The 17,932-nt window shown below is 56.6% G+C and overlaps 1 protein-coding gene across 1 annotated transcript; it reads left to right on the forward strand.

The window, feature by feature from the left end:
- Positions 1-15,913: 15,913 nt before the first annotated feature.
- Positions 15,914-17,725, forward strand: LOC309891443 (protein dpy-30 homolog). Its single transcript, XM_082785812.1, has 3 exons — positions 15,914-16,135; positions 16,223-16,270; positions 17,360-17,725. The coding sequence occupies exons 1-3, from the start codon at positions 16,100-16,102 to the stop codon at positions 17,504-17,506; spliced, it is 231 nt and encodes a 76-aa protein (XP_082641938.1). The 5' UTR covers positions 15,914-16,099; the 3' UTR covers positions 17,507-17,725.
- Positions 17,726-17,932: the final 207 nt, after the last annotated feature.

Below are 17,932 nucleotides of genomic sequence, written 5' to 3' on the forward strand. Positions count from 1 at the left end.
AAACCTGACTAGCATTAACAAGCTACCAGTACTAGGAAAAAAAAAAATAAAAATAAAAAATAAACCCAGAATGAAATCTTGGTTACCCGTTTCAGAAAATATAACAAAAATATTCCTGAATACCAGGTACCAAAGATTGTGTTGCTTCTGCATTCAAACCATTTCGTAACTTCACTCCCAAACCTATTTTCTATGAAACTACAGCGCCAGGAAATTATTTAAATACATTTCCAGAAGCCTCTTAAGGTTTTTCTCTTCCTCCTCTGCAGATGCAAAAATCTTTTAGCAACATTTGGCAAGTTACCATGGGGAGGCAATTCCTTACTTTGCTCTTTTAACAACAGAAACCACAGGAGCAGCGCCTCCCTAGAGCTGCGTACATCACACACCTTGGGAATCGCTTTATTTTTGCCCTCTCCCCACCAGTATCACATATCCTGACTGCTAAAGAGCGCTACTGAAATGAGATAGCAAAAGCTGTGACTTTGATCTCTTCTGCAGCCTTTTTTAAGTTTCCCCTGTCACCTACAGAAGCAGTTTCAACTGCAGTGTAAATTCAGTGCTGCTGAAAGCCATCAGAAATCAAACTGGAGGCGATTCCAGCCACCTTTGCTATTGCCTGAATCGCTCTGCTATTCTGAAGAGCAGCTGCAAATGTGCCCAGCACATCATTAAAATCCCGCTTCCACCTTCTAGCTGGAGTTTTGAAAGCGAGACAGCCAGCCAAGCTGCTTGCAAGGGCCGTGCTCTGGGTCCAAACGGAACAATTTGCCAGCTCTCACTGATGAAGACATGAAACGAGTCCAGGATGTGCCAGGAAGGAGTTAGTTTTCTTCATAGCTGCCTGTCCGCAGCTTTGTTTTGGATTTGTGACTACACCAGCACTGGCAGCGCTCCAATGTTTTGGCTGTTGCCGAATGCTACTTGCACAGCCTCAAGGATTTCTTCTTCTCACTCTACTCCCTTGGGAGTGCAGCAGCAGAATAACCGACCCAAACTGGCCACGGGGATATTCTGTGTCATATAATGCCACACTCAGAAATAAAGACTCAGGTAGGGGAAGAACAGGGCTGGTGTACGTGTAGGGGGCTGACCTTCATTGCTCAGAAACTGGCTAGGCATTGCTCTGTGTGCAAATACGTGGTGAGCAATTGCCTTTCCATCACTTGTTCCCTCCTCTCCCCTTTCCTTCACTCATGGAACTGCCTTCACGCCAGCCCACAGGTTTTCTCACTTCCGCTCTCCTCTGACCCTGCTGAAGGGAATACGTGAGCAGCTCTGCGGGTGCTCAACTGCTCGCTGGGGTTTCCATAAAACTCACCACAGTTGCTGCTGCCTCAGTGTGGTTGCCCAGAGAAAAATGAAGTATTAAGCTTGATTTTGAAAATACCAAAGCAAAAAAAAAAAAAAAACAAAAAAACAACTCAACAATAATTTAGGAGTATAAGTTATCAGAACTGATATGATAACTACTGAAGTATGCACAGCCTCCAGAACAGCAACAACTCCACGTAACTGACAGGGTATTAAGCAGTCCAAAAATCCCAATGTTCATATACTATACCTGGCATATTATTTTCTGTTGGAATTTATGAAAATCTATTTAATTAACAAATAAATTAAAAACTATGCCACATATTCCAGTGGTACAGCTAATAAAAACAGATAGGCAAATAACAAGGCTATGCATTAAAACAAAGTGAGCTCCTTTCTCCATGAGATGGCTATTGCGTTTGCAGGGTTAAAACAGCTTTGCAACTGTTTGTGCTAGCAGCAGAGGTTTTTTCTCTTTCAAATCCATGACCTGTGCAATTAATTCATACGTGACAAAGTATCCATGAAGCAAATCACTGACAAGGCTCAGGATCCGAAGGCTTACCCTTAGAACCACCGAGCTATCTGCTGTGGCTTGTACCTGCCAGCTGGACGCTTGGCTACCTGGCACTGAGCAGCCACGGCCACCCCCGGGGCCGCGCATCCCTTGGCAGCTAACCATGATGCCCATGACGCTCTTTTTTTTTTTCTCCCCCTCCCCAGAGATTTCCACCGCCACTCCCAAGCTGTGGAGGCACAGCCAGGCACGCACACTCGGTTTTATGGCCCCTCCAGCAGGCCCTTTCTCCCGAAGGCCCCTCGCACTGCTCCAACCTCCTTCCTCCTCCCCGAAGCCGGGCCGGGAGCGCACTCCGAGGCCTGCCGCTGAGCACCGAGCACCGCCTCACCTCTCTCGTCCTCGTCGATGCGCAGCGCCAGGGAGATGCACTCGAAGGCCCGCTTGTGGCAGGCCCGCACCCTCTCGGCCGCCCCGCCGGGCTCGGCCCCGCCGGGCTCGGCCCCGCCGCCCTTGGCGGCCATGAGGGCGCCGCGGGAGAGGCGCTCGCAGAGCCAGGCGAGGAGCAGCCCCAGCTGGCAGGCCACGAAGCGCAGCAGGGCGAAGGCGGCGACGAGCGGGTAGGAGAAGTAGTACAGGCTCCGCTTCTGCGCCGACGGCGACCGGGGGCACCGGGGGGACCGTGGGGACGCCGCCGCCGCCGCTGCAGCCGCTGCCGCCGCCGCCGCCCCCGCCACGGGGGGAGCCGGCCCGGGCGGCGGGGAGGGGGAGGCCGCGGAGCCGCAGCCGGCTGAGCCCTTCTTCTTCCCTCGGCCGCCCGGGGAATTCATTCACCGCCGTCGCCATGCCCCGCTGCCAGCGACTGACAACAACCGGCCATGGCGGCGGCGACGCCCCGACGACCGCCCCCTCCTCCTCCTCCTCCTCCTCCTCCCTCCCCGCCCTTGCCGGCGCGCCGCGGGCCGGGCCACAATAGGAGGCGGGGATGGCGCCGCGCAGCGACTACAGCTCCCAGCATGCCTCGCGCCGCAAAACAACGGCGCGGCGCCGCGCGTAGCGCAGCAGGGCCTGACGGGAGCTGTAGGCCGGGGGCAGGGTGGGCCCGGGAGCGGCCGCCCCACAGCGAGGTTTTTGTTCCTGTGCCCGCTGCCGCCACACGCACCCCTGTGCCCCAGCAGGCCCTCAGACACAGCACTGCGGCACGAACTCGACGTTGCCACAGCCCAGAACTGTGCACAGGGATCCAGTCTGTCCCCAGGGCTTACCGAGATGGCAATTAGTGCAGTGCAGCAGCTGCGCCGGGTTAGAGCAAAGAATTGGAGGGGCAGGAGAAGGGTTTAACTAGGGGGACACGCCAAACTGAAATGACTGCTGTCCCAAATGTCTCAATCTTTCGCTAAATTATTATTAAACTACGTTTCTTTCGTGCCTGCTGATGCCACATACAAACATTCCTAGTCAAGAAAACCGCTCCTGGTAACGTGCACTGCTTTTCTCAAAGGAGGAGGGCAGCTTTATTTTCAAAACAGTATGAGCTCTGTTAGCACATAAAGCATAGAATTAACACACGCAGCAACATATTCTCGTGACACTCAGCAAACACACCACAGCAAAAAAATACAATAATGTTCACTAAATATTTTATGTTCTGTATACTGCAAAAATGATGTGTTTCTATCAAAAAAAAAAAAAAAGAAAAGTGGGGACCAGGGCTGGGGACCAGGGCTGGGGACCAGGGCTGGGGACCAGGGCTGGGGACCAGGGCTGGGGACCAGGGCTGGGGACCAGGGCTGGGGACCAGGGCTGGGGACCAGGGCTGGGGACCAGGGCTGGGGACCAGGGCTGGGGACCAGGGCTGGGGACCAGGGCTGGGGACCAGGGCTGGGGACCAGGGCTGGGGACCAGGGCTGGGGACCAGGGCTGGGGACCAGGGCTGGGGACCAGGGCTGGGGACCAGGGCTGGGGACCAGGGCTGGGGACCAGGGCTGGGGACCAGGGCTGGGGACCAGGGCTGGGGACCAGGGCTGGGGACCAGGGCTGGGGACCAGGGCTGGGGACCAGGACTGGGGACCAGGACTGGGGACCAGGACTGGGGACCAGGACTGGGGACCAGGACTGGGGACCAGGACTGGGGACCAGGACTGGGGACCAGGACTGGGGACCAGGACTGGGGACCAGGACTGGGGACCAGGACTGGGGACCAGGACTGGGGACCAGGACTGGGGACCAGGACTGGGGACCAGGACTGGGGACCAGGACTGGGGACCAGGACTGGGGACCAGGACTGGGGACCAGGACTGGGGACCAGGACTGGGGACCAGGACTGGGGACCAGGACTGGGGACCAGGACTGGGGACCAGGACTGGGGACCAGGACTGGGGACCAGGACTGGGGACCAGGACTGGGGACCAGGACTGGGGACCAGGACTGGGGACCAGGACTGGGGACCAGGACTGGGGACCAGGACTGGGGACCAGGACTGGGGACCAGGACTGGGGACCAGGACTGGGGACCAGGACTGGGGACCAGGACTGGGGACCAGGACTGGGGACCAGGACTGGGGACCAGGACTGGGGACCAGGACTGGGGACCAGGACTGGGGACCAGGACTGGGGACCAGGACTGGGGACCAGGACTGGGGACCAGGACTGGGGACCAGGACTGGGGACCAGGACTGGGGACCAGGACTGGGGACCAGGACTGGGGACCAGGACTGGGGACCAGGACTGGGGACCAGGACTGGGGACCAGGACTGGGGACCAGGACTGGGGACCAGGACTGGGGACCAGGACTGGGGACCAGGACTGGGGACCAGGACTGGGGACCAGGACTGGGGACCAGGACTGGGGACCAGGACTGGGGACCAGGACTGGGGACCAGGACTGGGGACCAGGACTGGGGACCAGGACTGGGGACCAGGACTGGGGACCAGGACTGGGGACCAGGACTGGGGACCAGGACTGGGGACCAGGACTGGGGACCAGGACTGGGGACCAGGACTGGGGACCAGGACTGGGGACCAGGACTGGGGACCAGGACTGGGGACCAGGACTGGGGACCAGGACTGGGGACCAGGACTGGGGACCAGGACTGGGGACCAGGACTGGGGACCAGGACTGGGGACCAGGACTGGGGACCAGGACTGGGGACCAGGACTGGGGACCAGGACTGGGGACCAGGACTGGGGACCAGGACTGGGGACCAGGACTGGGGACCAGGACTGGGGACCAGGACTGGGGACCAGGACTGGGGACCAGGACTGGGGACCAGGACTGGGGACCAGGACTGGGGACCAGGACTGGGGACCAGGACTGGGGACCAGGACTGGGGACCAGGACTGGGGACCAGGACTGGGGACCAGGACTGGGGACCAGGACTGGGGACCAGGACTGGGGACCAGGACTGGGGACCAGGACTGGGGACCAGGACTGGGGACCAGGACTGGGGACCAGGACTGGGGACCAGGACTGGGGACCAGGACTGGGGACCAGGACTGGGGACCAGGACTGGGGACCAGGACTGGGGACCAGGACTGGGGACCAGGACTGGGGACCAGGACTGGGGACCAGGACTGGGGACCAGGACTGGGGACCAGGACTGGGGACCAGGACTGGGGACCAGGACTGGGGACCAGGACTGGGGACCAGGACTGGGGACCAGGACTGGGGACCAGGACTGGGGACCAGGACTGGGGACCAGGACTGGGGACCAGGACTGGGGACCAGGACTGGGGACCAGGACTGGGGACCAGGACTGGGGACCAGGACTGGGGACCAGGACTGGGGACCAGGACTGGGGACCAGGACTGGGGACCAGGACTGGGGACCAGGACTGGGGACCAGGACTGGGGACCAGGACTGGGGACCAGGACTGGGGACCAGGACTGGGGACCAGGACTGGGGACCAGGACTGGGGACCAGGACTGGGGACCAGGACTGGGGACCAGGACTGGGGACCAGGACTGGGGACCAGGACTGGGGACCAGGACTGGGGACCAGGACTGGGGACCAGGACTGGGGACCAGGACTGGGGACCAGGACTGGGGACCAGGACTGGGGACCAGGACTGGGGACCAGGACTGGGGACCAGGACTGGGGACCAGGACTGGGGACCAGGACTGGGGACCAGGACTGGGGACCAGGACTGGGGACCAGGACTGGGGACCAGGACTGGGGACCAGGACTGGGGACCAGGACTGGGGACCAGGACTGGGGACCAGGACTGGGGACCAGGACTGGGGACCAGGACTGGGGACCAGGACTGGGGACCAGGACTGGGGACCAGGACTGGGGACCAGGACTGGGGACCAGGACTGGGGACCAGGACTGGGGACCAGGACTGGGGACCAGGACTGGGGACCAGGACTGGGGACCAGGACTGGGGACCAGGACTGGGGACCAGGACTGGGGACCAGGACTGGGGACCAGGACTGGGGACCAGGACTGGGGACCAGGACTGGGGACCAGGACTGGGGACCAGGACTGGGGACCAGGACTGGGGACCAGGACTGGGGACCAGGACTGGGGACCAGGACTGGGGACCAGGACTGGGGACCAGGACTGGGGACCAGGACTGGGGACCAGGACTGGGGACCAGGACTGGGGACCAGGACTGGGGACCAGGACTGGGGACCAGGACTGGGGACCAGGACTGGGGACCAGGACTGGGGACCAGGACTGGGGACCAGGACTGGGGACCAGGACTGGGGACCAGGACTGGGGACCAGGACTGGGGACCAGGACTGGGGACCAGGACTGGGGACCAGGACTGGGGACCAGGACTGGGGACCAGGACTGGGGACCAGGACTGGGGACCAGGACTGGGGACCAGGACTGGGGACCAGGACTGGGGACCAGGACTGGGGACCAGGACTGGGGACCAGGACTGGGGACCAGGACTGGGGACCAGGACTGGGGACCAGGACTGGGGACCAGGACTGGGGACCAGGACTGGGGACCAGGACTGGGGACCAGGACTGGGGACCAGGACTGGGGACCAGGACTGGGGACCAGGACTGGGGACCAGGACTGGGGACCAGGACTGGGGACCAGGACTGGGGACCAGGACTGGGGACCAGGACTGGGGACCAGGACTGGGGACCAGGACTGGGGACCAGGACTGGGGACCAGGACTGGGGACCAGGACTGGGGACCAGGACTGGGGACCAGGACTGGGGACCAGGACTGGGGACCAGGACTGGGGACCAGGACTGGGGACCAGGACTGGGGACCAGGACTGGGGACCAGGACTGGGGACCAGGACTGGGGACCAGGACTGGGGACCAGGACTGGGGACCAGGACTGGGGACCAGGACTGGGGACCAGGACTGGGGACCAGGACTGGGGACCAGGACTGGGGACCAGGACTGGGGACCAGGACTGGGGACCAGGACTGGGGACCAGGACTGGGGACCAGGACTGGGGACCAGGACTGGGGACCAGGACTGGGGACCAGGACTGGGGACCAGGACTGGGGACCAGGACTGGGGACCAGGACTGGGGACCAGGACTGGGGACCAGGACTGGGGACCAGGACTGGGGACCAGGACTGGGGACCAGGACTGGGGACCAGGACTGGGGACCAGGACTGGGGACCAGGACTGGGGACCAGGACTGGGGACCAGGACTGGGGACCAGGACTGGGGACCAGGACTGGGGACCAGGACTGGGGACCAGGACTGGGGACCAGGACTGGGGACCAGGACTGGGGACCAGGACTGGGGACCAGGACTGGGGACCAGGACTGGGGACCAGGACTGGGGACCAGGACTGGGGACCAGGACTGGGGACCAGGACTGGGGACCAGGACTGGGGACCAGGACTGGGGACCAGGACTGGGGACCAGGACTGGGGACCAGGACTGGGGACCAGGACTGGGGACCAGGACTGGGGACCAGGACTGGGGACCAGGACTGGGGACCAGGACTGGGGACCAGGACTGGGGACCAGGACTGGGGACCAGGACTGGGGACCAGGACTGGGGACCAGGACTGGGGACCAGGACTGGGGACCAGGACTGGGGACCAGGACTGGGGACCAGGACTGGGGACCAGGACTGGGGACCAGGACTGGGGACCAGGACTGGGGACCAGGACTGGGGACCAGGACTGGGGACCAGGACTGGGGACCAGGACTGGGGACCAGGACTGGGGACCAGGACTGGGGACCAGGACTGGGGACCAGGACTGGGGACCAGGACTGGGGACCAGGACTGGGGACCAGGACTGGGGACCAGGACTGGGGACCAGGACTGGGGACCAGGACTGGGGACCAGGACTGGGGACCAGGACTGGGGACCAGGACTGGGGACCAGGACTGGGGACCAGGACTGGGGACCAGGACTGGGGACCAGGACTGGGGACCAGGACTGGGGACCAGGACTGGGGACCAGGACTGGGGACCAGGACTGGGGACCAGGACTGGGGACCAGGACTGGGGACCAGGACTGGGGACCAGGACTGGGGACCAGGACTGGGGACCAGGACTGGGGACCAGGACTGGGGACCAGGACTGGGGACCAGGACTGGGGACCAGGACTGGGGACCAGGACTGGGGACCAGGACTGGGGACCAGGACTGGGGACCAGGACTGGGGACCAGGACTGGGGACCAGGACTGGGGACCAGGACTGGGGACCAGGACTGGGGACCAGGACTGGGGACCAGGACTGGGGACCAGGACTGGGGACCAGGACTGGGGACCAGGACTGGGGACCAGGACTGGGGACCAGGACTGGGGACCAGGACTGGGGACCAGGACTGGGGACCAGGACTGGGGACCAGGACTGGGGACCAGGACTGGGGACCAGGACTGGGGACCAGGACTGGGGACCAGGACTGGGGACCAGGACTGGGGACCAGGACTGGGGACCAGGACTGGGGACCAGGACTGGGGACCAGGACTGGGGACCAGGACTGGGGACCAGGACTGGGGACCAGGACTGGGGACCAGGACTGGGGACCAGGACTGGGGACCAGGACTGGGGACCAGGACTGGGGACCAGGACTGGGGACCAGGACTGGGGACCAGGACTGGGGACCAGGACTGGGGACCAGGACTGGGGACCAGGACTGGGGACCAGGACTGGGGACCAGGACTGGGGACCAGGACTGGGGACCAGGACTGGGGACCAGGACTGGGGACCAGGACTGGGGACCAGGACTGGGGACCAGGACTGGGGACCAGGACTGGGGACCAGGACTGGGGACCAGGACTGGGGACCAGGACTGGGGACCAGGACTGGGGACCAGGACTGGGGACCAGGACTGGGGACCAGGACTGGGGACCAGGACTGGGGACCAGGACTGGGGACCAGGACTGGGGACCAGGACTGGGGACCAGGACTGGGGACCAGGACTGGGGACCAGGACTGGGGACCAGGACTGGGGACCAGGACTGGGGACCAGGACTGGGGACCAGGACTGGGGACCAGGACTGGGGACCAGGACTGGGGACCAGGACTGGGGACCAGGACTGGGGACCAGGACTGGGGACCAGGACTGGGGACCAGGACTGGGGACCAGGACTGGGGACCAGGACTGGGGACCAGGACTGGGGACCAGGACTGGGGACCAGGACTGGGGACCAGGACTGGGGACCAGGACTGGGGACCAGCTCCCCAACCCAAATCAAGTTTTTATCCCAGGAGCACTTACCTCCCAGGTTCTGCCGAACAACTTCACGGGGAAGTAGCACCACCAGGGTTTTCCCGTTCTGAGTAGTCACCACCGATGTTACTAGCTCATAGTTTCTAAAAGTATTTCACAGAGATTGTAGAAAATGCGATGAAAAAGCAGCCTACGTAGGAACACTGAGTCCATTTTACCAGGACAGTAGAAAAGCACTCTAAGTAACTTGAACTTCATTCTCCCCTGGAGTGGCAATTCTTGTAACTCCTCATGCTTCCTTTATAGCAAAGGCCAAATGATCCCCACCTGGTAGATTTCACTTCACATGTGTGGAGTCATGAGACCTTGTGGAATAGGCTCATCAACCTAGGTTTCAATGTTTAAGGTTCAATTGCTCCTTATCGCTAATAGAAATAACCTGACAAGGGGCTTAGTGGTTAGAGTTGACCTAATGAATTAAATACAAAAGGCATCTAAGGCTCATATTTCTGCTAGTCATTCTGTGAGGAAAATTAGTACAGAGCCTGTTAAAATAAGATTAATAAACTTAAATAAAAGAAAAAATAAAATGACCTAAAAGGCAAAAGTGCCGTCATAGATTTTCATCTGTCTAATCATGACAGATAAAGAATATAGCAATCAGAAAGACTTTGCTTGACATTAATGTTGCTTAAATTTGCTTTTCTGAGATATCTTCTTTATGCCGGACTTTTCAAAATCTAGCGCCATGACCTCCGACTGCAGTATTTACTTTGGCTGCATATAAACTATCACGTATAAATGCCAGGATCTGGATCCTCACTCCCTATTCAGGTCAAGGACCGGGCTGAAAGTTTTGGCTTCAATTTGGTTACATGACTACATTGCTGTCATCATGGTTTCCCCTATCCAGCAGCTAAGCACCGCACAGCCGTTCACACAGCCGTTCGTTCGCTCAAGGCTTGTTGAAACTGGGCCAGGGGGAACAATGGCAAGGCCGGGGAATAAGGCAATGGGGCTGAAGTGCATCTACACCAGTGCACGCAGCATGGGTAACAAACAGGAGGAGCTGGAAGCCATCGTGTGGCAGGCAGGCTACGACTTGGTTGCCATCACGGAGATGTGGTGGGACCAGTGTCATGACTGGAGTGCTGCAATGACTGGCTATAGGCTCTTCAGAAGGGACAGGCAGCACAGAAGGGGTGGTGGTGTGGCTCTCTATATTAGAGAGTCTTTCAAGGTTGTCGAACTCGATGCTGGGAATGACAAGGTCGAGTCCCTTTGGGTTAGGATCGGCAGGGACAACAAGGCTACTGTCCTGGTCGGGGTCTGCTATAGACCGCCGAACCAGGATGAGGAGACGGATGAGGAATTCTACAGGCAGCTGACAGAAGTTGCAAAATCGTCAGCTCTTCTACTCGTGGGGGACTTCAACTTCCCTGACATATCCTGGAAGCACAACACAGCCCTGAGAAAGCAGTCTAGGAGGTTTCTGGAGAGTGTGGAAAATAGCTTCCTGACGCAGCTGGTTAGTGAACCTACCAGGCGTGGTGCCCCGCTAGACCTTCTCTTCACAAACAGAGAAGGACTGGTGGGAGATGTGGTGGTTGGAAGCTGTCTTGGGCAGAGTGACCACGAAATGGTGGAGTTCTCTATTCCTGGTGAGGGCAGGAAGGGGACCAGTAAAACCGCTGTATTGGACTTCTGGAGGGCTGACTTTGAGCTGCTCAGGACACTGGTTGGTGGAGTCCCTTGGGAGGCGGTTCTGAAGGGCAGAGGAGTCCAGGAAGGCTGGGCGCTCTTCAAGAGGGAAATCTTAATGGCGCAGGAATGGTCTGTCCCCATGTGCCCAAAGACGAGCCAGCGGGGAAGAAGACCAGCCTGGCTCAACAGAGAGTTGTGACTTGGGCTTAGGAGAAAAAAGAGGGTTTTTAATCTTTGGAAAAGAGGGCAGGCCACTAGGGAGGACTATAAGGATGTTGTGAGACTGTGCAGGGACAAAATTAGGAAGGCCAAAGCTCATCTGGAGCTCAATCTGGCTACTGCCATTAAAGATAACAAAAAATCTTTTTACAAATACATCAGCGCAAAACGGAGGACTAAGGAGAATCTCCATCCTTTACTGGATGCGGGGGGAAACTTAGTTACAAGAGATGAGGAAAAGGCGGAGGTGCTCAATGACTTCTTTGCCTCAGTCTTTAGTGGCAATACCGGTTGTTCTCTGGATACCCAGTACCCTGAGCTGGTGGAAGGGGATGGGGAGCAGGATGTGGCCCTCACTATCCACCAAGAAATGGTTGGCGACCTGGTACGGCACGTGGATGTGCGCAAGTCGATGGGGCCGGATGGGATCCACCCAAGGGTACTGAGAGAACTGGCAGAGGAGCTGGCCAAGCCACTGTCCATCATTTATCAGCAGTCCTGGCGATCGGGGGAGGTCCCAGTTGACTGGCGGCTAGCAAATGTGATGCCCATCTACAAGAAGGGCCGGAGGGCAGACCCGGGAAACTACAGGCCTGTCAGTTTGACCTCAGTGCCAGGGAAGCTCATGGAGCAGATCCTCCTGAGAGTCATCACACAGCACTTGCAGGGCAAGCAGGCGATCAGGCGCAGTCAGCATGGCTTTATGAAAGGCAGGTCATGCTTGACAAACCTGATCTCCTTCTATGACAAAGTGACGCGCTTGGTGGATGAAGGAAAGGTTGTGGATGTGGTCTACCTTGACTTCAGCAAGGCTTTTGACACCGTCTCCCACAGCATTCTCCTCAAGAAACTGGCTGCCCTAGGCTTGGACTGGCGCACGCTTCGTTGGGTTAGAAACTGGCTGGATAGCTGGGCCCAAAGAGTCGTCGTGAATGGAGCCAAGTCCAGTTGGAGGCCAGTCACTAGTGGCGTTCCCCAGGGCTCGGTACTGGGGCCAGTCGTCTTTAATATCTTCATCGATGATCTGGACGAGGGCATTGAGTGCACCCTCAGAAAGTTTGCAGATGACACCAAGTTAGGTGAGTGTGTCGATCTGCTCGAGGGTAGGAAGGCTCTGCAGGAGGATCTGGATAGGCTGCACCGATGGGCTGAGGTCAACTGCATGAAGTTCAACAAGGCCAAGTGCCGGGTCCTGCACCTGGGGTGCAATAACCCCAAGCAGAGCTACAGGCTGGGAGATGAGTGGTTGGAGAGCTGCCTGGCGGAGAAGGACCCGGGAGTGATGGTTGATAGTCGGCTGAATATGAGCCAGCAGTGTGCTCAGGTGGCCAAGAAGGCCAACAGCATCCTGGCTGAACTTCTGAAGGAAGAACTTCTTTACCGAAAGGGTTGTTAGACATTGGAACAGGCTGCCCAGGGAAGTGGTGGAGTCACCATCCCTGGAGGCCTTTAAAAGACGTTTAGATGTAGAGCTTAGGGATATGGTTTAGTGGGGACTGTTAGAGTTAGGTCAGAGGTTGGACTCGATGATCTTGAGGTCTCTTCCAACCTAGAAATTCTGTGATTCTGTGTTCATCCTAATCCACAACTTAGCACCCTACCAGCTCCTAGGAGGAAAATTAACTCTATCCTAGCTGAAACCAGGACAGCTGTTTTCTGGCAGGTCACGGGGAGAAGATTGGCTGGCTTGGGGGAGCTTCCGTACACGTGGCTTTTAGGCTGCAGCCAGCGTGTTCCTCTAGATCTGGAAGTTTGAAGATGGCTGAGTGATTGGAAAGCTGCCTGGCAGAGAAGGACCTGGGAGTATTGGTGGATAGTCGGCTGAATATGAGCCAGCAGTGTGCTCAGGTGGCCAAGAAGGCCAACAGCATCCTGGCTCGCATAAGAAGCAGTGTGGCCAGCAGGACTAGGGAGGTGATCGTCCCCCTGTACTCAGCTCTGGTGAGGCTGCACCTCGAGTACTGTGTTCAGTTTTGGGCCCCTCGCTACAAGAAGGACATCGAGGTGCTTGAGCAGGTGCAGAGAAGGGCGACGAAGCTGGTGAGGGGCCTGGAGAACAAGTCCTACGAGGAGCGGCTGAGGGAGCTGGGCTTGTTCAGCCTGGAGAAGAGGAGGCTCAGGGGCGACCTTATCGCTCTCTATAGGTACCTTAAAGGAAGCTGTAGCGAGGTGGGGGTTGGTCTATTTTCCCACGTGCCTGGTGACCGGATGAGGAGAAATGGCCTAAAGTTGTGCCAGGGGAGGTTTAGGTTGGATATTAGTGTTATATATGGAGTGGTAATTCATGTCGAGAAAATGGTTGATATTAATAAAGAAGGGGGAGATTTGGGAATGGGGCTATGGGGGTTGGAGAGCCCCGTGGCTGAGATGACATTAGACTCTTAACGACGAGGCCATCAGGAATATAAAAGAGTTTAGAGGGAACAAAGAAGGGTGATTCAGGAGACTCCATGCAGTCTCCGGTTTCTTGTTCTCCAGCTGGTTCTCTTGTTCTCCAGCCGTTAAGGCATGGATGTTTCTGGGTGTTTGCTGTTGTTGTTACATTCCAAGTTGTTTGAGCAATGAAAAGTTGTTTTGAAAAGAACTGCTGTGGAGAGAAGGGTATAAGAGCGGAGCCTGCCCTCAAGATTAAAAAAAGGCAACACGATGAAGTTACATCAATAAAGAAGCAGGAAAAGGAAGTGAAGAGGTACAGGCTGGCAGAATGGAGACCAGGACGGGAACAGGCATTTTGATTGCCTCATGAAGATAGGTTCGGCCAGACTCAGCAAACTGCTCAGAGAAGCTCGTACAGAAAGTCGCTGGGAATAGGTGCACTGGAGCTGGAGAGAAGCTCAAGCTGAGAGAAGCGGACCTGTGCACACAACTGCCTCTTGCTGGTAAGCAGTTGCACATTATGGGGAATCATACGTCCTTAGGAACAAAGGCTGTCCTGGTAATCTTACAGCTCATTCTCCTTATTAACAATCGGACAGTTTATTAGCCTGAAATATGGGACCAAACTGAGGTCAAGGTGTGGGACTCTGCAACTAAAAATGGCAAGGTTGCAGTGGGATTGCTCGGCACCTGGTGAGCAATCTCTGAGGCATTAAAGAGCCCTCTGTAGCCACAGTCAGAAGCATGTGGTTTGCCAGATAGTGAGGGAGCTGCGGGCTCCTTTACTGATCCGACTGCTACGCCATGGGCCCCTCTGCTGCTACAGCCATCGAAGGCTTTTGCTGTTACGCCCCCTGCTGACCTGAACGTGCCTTTTGACCCAGGCCTATTGGCCTTCACAAGGAGATGGATATGCTTTTCTTCGATCTGGGAAGAATGGGATACATAAGGCCTGAAGACCAAGTTGCTTGACAACTTAAAGCAAGACATGTTGTTCAAAGGGAATGGAAAATGGAGACTTGTATGTAATCAAGAAAAGGAGTCGAAAATGGAGACTGTTGAGTCGTGGAACTTGGAGGATTGTTTGTTACCTTTCCTGATTGTATGTGTGTATAGTGTGAGAAACACTCCGTAGCCAATAACTTAGGCTCAGGCGAGGATCTCAGTGAAGTAGTAATTTATTCGCGATTGCAATGGCGGGCACCCCACAAGCAGGAGAGAGCGCATCTACTAGTTCCAAAACACAGTTTATATACCTTTTGATGGCAGGACCCTCCCCTGTTTCCCCACTGAGTGGGTAATCCAGATTCACAATCTATCTGATGCTTCACAAACAATGCATGGCCTTCAGTCGCCGGCCTGTTAAATTTCAAATTTCTTTTGACATTTTTACTGCTTGAAGTGGTAATGTTTCTTCACTTATCTGACTTGACTTGACACCATGATTTTCACCTAACTGTCCTAAGGAGTCTGATTGTCTGCATTTTACAAGGTCGCCTGCTAAACTTTCTTATCACTGTAAGCATATCTCAGTACCACATTCCCTCCTTCTAAACAATGTAACTCTGCAAAAACAACATTTCTATTCCCACAATAGGCATACTAGCGTTTAGTATGTAAAGCAGCGTTCTGTATATTTAGAATGTTTGATGTTCGTGTGTGCGTGTTGGTGGAGCATAGACTGCCTGCATGTCCAGCACTGTTTACTTGCCTTTTATACCTTTTATAGCTTTTATACCTTTTATAAATATTTGTTTTATAAATATTACAAAATTCAGATTGAGTTGAGACCTCATTTATAACATTAGGAAGAACTTCTTTACTGAGAGGGCTGCTAGGCATTGGAAGGGGCTGCCCAGGGAAGTGGTGGAGTCACCATCCCTGGAGGTCTTTAAAAGACGTTTAGATGGGGACTGGTTAGTGTTAGGTCAGAGGTTGGACTGGGTGATCTTGGAGGTCTCTTCCAACCAGGTGATTCCGTGATTCGTCACCATGAAGCACCATTAGATCGCGAGTGACCGCGCGCGCGTGGCTCCCCTCATTGCCGGTGCCCGTTAGGGTCAGCGGGCAGCTCCCTCACGGGGGGGCTGTGAGGGGAGCAGACCCCGCCCAAGGCCACGCCCCTCGCAGCGCCCGCTGGGGGTGGGCGGGGCTGAGCCTTGCGCATGCGCGCGGCGGTGGCGGCGCGGCGGTTTCCGTGAGGCCGAAAGGAGCCGCGGCGGGCGGGGACCGGGCCCGGCGGTGCTGGGCGGGCGGGACGGGGCCGTGCTGGGTTGGGGCGGCCGCGGCCCCGTGTGAGCCCCCTGGCCGCGTGTGCTGCCTCCCGGGGTGCCCGTGCTTCGAGCAGCGCCCGCGTTTGCAGCCATGGAGGCGGAGCAGATGATGGAGGGGCAGCCGCAGGTATTGCGCGGGGCGGGGCGGGGCGGGGCGGGTGGGGCCGGCCCGTGCGCCCCGCTGAGCCCCGCCGTGCCCCGCCGTGTCTTACAGGTGCCGGAAAACCCCCACGCCGAGTACGGCCTGACCGAAAACGTGGAGGTAAGGGGGGAGCGGGAGGCGGAATCCTGATCGCCAGTGAGGCTGCTGGAGCTAAACTTAAAGCGTCATGGCCCTCGGGGGAGGTGGAAGCTGCGCCAGGAGGCGGCAGGTTCCTTCGTGGTAATTGCTGCCGAGGTAGTGCCTGAGCCTTTCCGTGAGGTTTCTGTAGGCGCTCTCCTGTGATGGTTGTCTGTTCCGTAAACATGTGATGCCACAAAAAGCCAGACAGGCTTTTACGACAGGGAGGGGAGCAGGAGGAGTTGATGGCATTTCTAAGAAATTATCAAAGGGAGGAGTTCCTTTAGTCCTGCTGTAAATAAGGATGTTGGATCTGAATAGTTCAGGCTAGCTTTAATTACTTACCCTGAGAGTAGGCACAGTCCAGTGTGGCTGCTCCTGGTAGCCGCGTGGGTTAGGTGTTTATTTACTCTGTGATGTGTGTTTCTTGCTCACTAGGGAAATGCCTCCTGTCTTTCTCCATTATAACCTCATACCGTATGCTAAGATCATGCAGAAACTTTTTACACATCCTTTTTACTGATCTCCCTGAGAACTGTTTGCCTTGATACCTCAGTTTCCATTACTGAATTGTAACCTTATCCATTGGTTGCACTGGTTGTTGTGTTGAAAACATTTGGTTCACTGGCAGTGGTACGGTGTCCTTTCTTGAGCTACAGTTACCAGTTTCAAGATAATTCAGTGGCTTTTGACCAAAAGACTTGGAAGCATTTTGTGTATCTTAAAGTATCCATCTGTGCTTCAGTAGAGTGGGGTCTCTTCTGTCAGACTACACCTACATTTCTGATGCTTTTAGTATTTGTGTTGGAAGTGCATGTGTGCAGGAAATATTCGACTGGGACTGCTTATAGGAAACTTAGGACTTCCTAACGCTTTCTCAAAATGTAAGAATTAAGCAGAAGGCTCCTCTGGTTTAGGTTTGTCCAAGGAAAACTGCACACTTAAAATCATTTCTTTATATCTTTTTTAAAACTTAAGTGAACTTGCAGAGAAATGTGTATTATTTGCACTTGTGCTTCAAAGTAGATCTTGCCACTGTTACCAATGTTCATTTACTTCTTACTCCTCCAGAGGATAGTAGAAAATGAAAAAATAAACGCAGAAAAAACATCAAAGCAGAAGGTGGATCTCCAGTCGTTACCCACGCGTGCCTACTTGGATCAGACGGTTGTACCGATCTTGCTACAGGGACTTGCTGTTCTTGCAAAAGAGAGGTAAGATTCTGAAGTCTTCCGTCTGTTCTTAGGAAGAAGGTAGGTCTCAGACTTAAGCAGTATGTAACTTTTTCTGATCTCATACACCAGATATGGTCTTGTTAGCATCATGGTTGTAAGAGGTGATTTACAACAGGTTCATAAATACTGTGGGTGAACACAGCAGGATGTGCTTCTCACTTAACAGAAGAGTTATTCAGTGAATTTCTCATCTTCCAATGAGGTGTGCTACTGCAAAGTTTTTGGAGGGAGAAGAATATTTCTCATTTATCTTGTCATGTAATTCACCTTATAAGGGAAGAAGTTGTTCTAGTTGTGAATGAGATTTCAATAGTGTTTGATGAAAAAGAGTTCAATTTGCCATTCAAAAGAAAGAAACAAAGACGAATGTGGCCTGACGTGCATCTTAGTAAGATTTAAAACACTTTTT

The sequence above is a fragment of the Aythya marila genome, assembly GCF_965140915.1.
Source record: "Aythya marila genome assembly, contig: HAP1_HAP1_SCAFFOLD_1044, whole genome shotgun sequence".
Classification (NCBI taxonomy): domain Eukaryota; kingdom Metazoa; phylum Chordata; class Aves; order Anseriformes; family Anatidae; genus Aythya; species Aythya marila.